General features: G+C 36.9%; 1 protein-coding gene across 1 annotated transcript; it reads left to right on the top strand.

The window, feature by feature from the left end:
- The first annotated feature begins 491 nt into the window (after positions 1–491).
- On the top strand, positions 492–2,704 carry LOC110656144 (L-type lectin-domain containing receptor kinase V.9-like). Its single transcript, XM_021812753.2, has one exon. The coding sequence runs from the start codon at positions 564–566 to the stop codon at positions 2,601–2,603; it is 2,040 nt and encodes a 679-aa protein (XP_021668445.2). The 5' UTR covers positions 492–563; the 3' UTR covers positions 2,604–2,704.
- Positions 2,705–3,477: the final 773 nt, after the last annotated feature.

Here is a 3,477-nt window from a genome sequence, read left to right as displayed (position 1 = left end):
ATTTTGCAAAACCTTTAGAAAAATGTTGCATTCACTCCTAAAGTCAAACCTGTCTTTTTTGGAGATTGACTAAGAACAGCTTTAGCAGACACCATATACCAAAAATATAATTGCTCACCTTATATCAGTTTGTCAAAACTTACCGTATAAGCCAAAGGTATCTTGTACTTAATTTGGATAGTAGTATTTGTTTTGATGTAGTCTACCAAATTAACCTTTTTTTTTTTTATTTAATCAGTTAGTTTTAACTTTTTAATATTGAAATCATTTTTAATATTGTAAATTTCGAATTGGATTTATCAAAACACTCAATATTGAACTCACAATTTCAATATTTTTATAATGTTTTTAATTTATTGATATACAATAGGCTTAATAAAATAATTAATTTATTACTCTTAGTCAACTCTGTGTGTTTATAAGATTTTTTTGACTCGATCTTAGAAGATTTTTTGTCATTTATTATGGGGACCATAAGGAAAATTTTTTTTTTATGCTCTTTCATTGAAACAAGGAAAGATTGAGGCTCCAAAGTCTCTAAATGCTCTGTCTCTCGTATTTTTATGGAAAGATCTCGATCTTTTGGAATGTCTTGTAAAATTCTCATGCTTTATTTCTTCTTGAGGCTTGCATCTGCAGACAACAACAATCAATCTGGATTCTTGTTCGATGGTTACTTCAAGTTGGGTGGAAGTGTAAACCATTCACACATGTCCTCTCGAGTGATATTAACAGACAGTGGGCTAAGCGAAGCAGGCCAAGTCTTCTATAACGATTCTTTCAAATTCAAGAACTCAACAACAGGTTCTGTCTTCTCCTTCTCCACTACCTTCATCTTTTCTGTAATATCCAAGGACCCTGAATTTAGCGGCCATGGACTTGCCTTCGCTATCTCACCATCGAAAGGTATTCCAGGAGCCTTACCAAATCAGTATCTTGGTCTTTTCAATGCAACTAACAACGGAATAAGTTCAAATCATGTTATTGCAGTAGAGCTTGACACAGACCAAGATTTCCAGTTTGATGACATAGATGATAACCATTTGGGGATTGATATTAATGGCTTGGTCTCCGTGAAATCTCTTCCTGCTGGGTACCATAGTGATGATTGGCATTTCAAAGAGCTAGTTCTCAAAAGTGGAAAACCACTGCAGGTCTGGGTTGAATATGAGAGCTTGAATCAACAACTCAATGTCACAATCCATCCAATAAACATACCTAAACCTAAGCTTCCACTTTTATCCTTGAAAAGAGATCTCTCCCCTTATTTCTATGAGCTCATGTATGTTGGCTTCTCATCCGCTAGTGGGACTAATTCTTCTCAGTACATATTGGGTTGGAGTTTTAGGGTGAATGGTCAAGCTGAGGAGATAAACCTGTCTAGACTTCCTGATATACCTGGTTTTATAAGAAATGAAGAGGGTGCAGGCGATGGATATAGGAAACAACAAAAGATTTTGGCAGTTGTATTATCTTTAACAGGGGGCATTTTACTTCTACTCTTGATTTTTGGAGTACTTATTATGATTTCAAGAAGGAGAAAGTTCATTCAGGTACTTGAGGATTGGGAGGTGCTATATGGGCCTTATAGGTTCTCCTATAATGACTTATTCATTGCTACGAAAGCCTTTGGAGATAAACAACTTCTTGGAAAGGGGGGTTTCGGCAGGGTATACAAAGGCATTCTGCCATTCTCAAATATTCAAATTGCACTGAAGAGAATTTCTCATGATTCCAGGCAAGGGATGAAAGAATTCGTAGCTGAAATTGCAACCATTGGCCGTCTCAGGCACCCAAACTTGGTTAGACTTCTGGGCTATTGCAGGCGCAAGAATGAACTTTTCTTAGTTTATGACTATATGCCTAATGGTAGTCTTGACAAGTTCCTTTATCGATTACCCAATTACGTACTAAACTGGAAACAAAGATTCAAAATTATCAAAGATGTGGCATCTGCACTCTTCTATCTGCACCAACAATGGGTACAAGTTATAATCCATAGAGACATCAAACCTGCCAATGTACTCATCGACAATGACATGAATGCCAGACTAGGAGATTTTGGGCTTGCCAGGTTATGTGATCACGGAAATGATCCTCAAACCTCTCATGTAGCTGGTACTCCAGGCTATATAGACCCAGATATTGTGCAGAGTGGGAAATCAAACACACGTACTGATATATATGCATTTGGGGTCTTTGTGCTTGAGGTTACTTGTGGTAGAAGGCCTGTGGATCCTCGAACTTCAACTGAGAAAGTAATGTTGATCGATTGGGTACTGAACTGCTGGGATAACGGAGCAATTTTGGACACAGTTGATAGTAGACTAGTGAATGAGTATGTCTTGCATGAAGCTGAATTGGTGTTGAAGCTTGGCTTGCTATGTTCACACCCTGTGGCTGCAGTTAGGCCGAGCATGTCTAGTGTAGTCCAAATTTTAGATGGAGCTGCTCAGTTGCCAGAAAATACAAGTGATGTAATCAAATCTCGAGATTCGGGTTATGCCTCCTGTCAAGGAGGCGTAGCAAATGAATTCCCTTCTGGGAACACTTCCATTGCTTCATTGACATTTACAGAATCATTTGCCTCTGATGGCCGTTAATATATAATGCATTTCTGTTTGATCCTTGTTTATATATATTTGTATTGCAACTAATACTATACTTACAAGAGTAATCAATGAGTAGAATGTTTAAGAATGCAGTTTAGCTCTCTCCTATTTTTATCCATTTTGCTCCTTCAACTACGTTTTGTTGAGAAGTGAGAATTAACCATCTCATTTAATTCTATTAAGATATGATTCCAGGACCAAGCCATGGTATTGAGATGGTATTTTTACCCAAAATTTTCTAATTTGAATACAAACTTTGATAACGCTGAAATCTGAGAGGCTTTCGATGGTTGTTATGTGGACAGGATCGCCAGAATGGCCTTGTACGATCTTGGGTCTTACTGGCTTACCACTAGGGATGGATCATGACCTTACAAGGTTAAAGAGGCCTTCATGGGTAGGTAGAGAGTGATTTGCAGGACAAGAGAGGGTGGTCAAAATGCCAAGTGGGACTTCTTTACTTAGCCCTTCGATGACTAAATTAGTGACAATATTGTAAGGGAAAATATTTTATACTAAAGGAAACTAAATGCTAGAGAATAAATGAATCTTAGAATATTCAATACTTGGTATTCATAGAGGTTATATATTATCATTCAACCAATATGGTAGTGCCAAGTGGCCTATGAGAGCAAAAGGGTGAGTTGTCGATATTATTGAATTAGTGCATATTTTGAGTGAAAGTTTTATCTATCGTATCTATAAATGGTAGCTATCACTGTTATATTATGGACCGTCAATGATGATTATCTTAAAATCTGGGTCTTGCTAAAATAGTTATACATCTAATGCGCTTAGTTGGTTATTTAATGCTTTCAGTCAATTTAAGATAACTTGTGATGTACGGTACTTTTGATAGGTGCTT

Source organism: Hevea brasiliensis, chromosome 3 (assembly GCF_030052815.1).
Source record: "Hevea brasiliensis isolate MT/VB/25A 57/8 chromosome 3, ASM3005281v1, whole genome shotgun sequence".
Lineage (NCBI taxonomy): Eukaryota > Viridiplantae > Streptophyta > Magnoliopsida > Malpighiales > Euphorbiaceae > Hevea > Hevea brasiliensis.
This window is presented reverse-complemented; position numbering and strand designations above follow the sequence as displayed.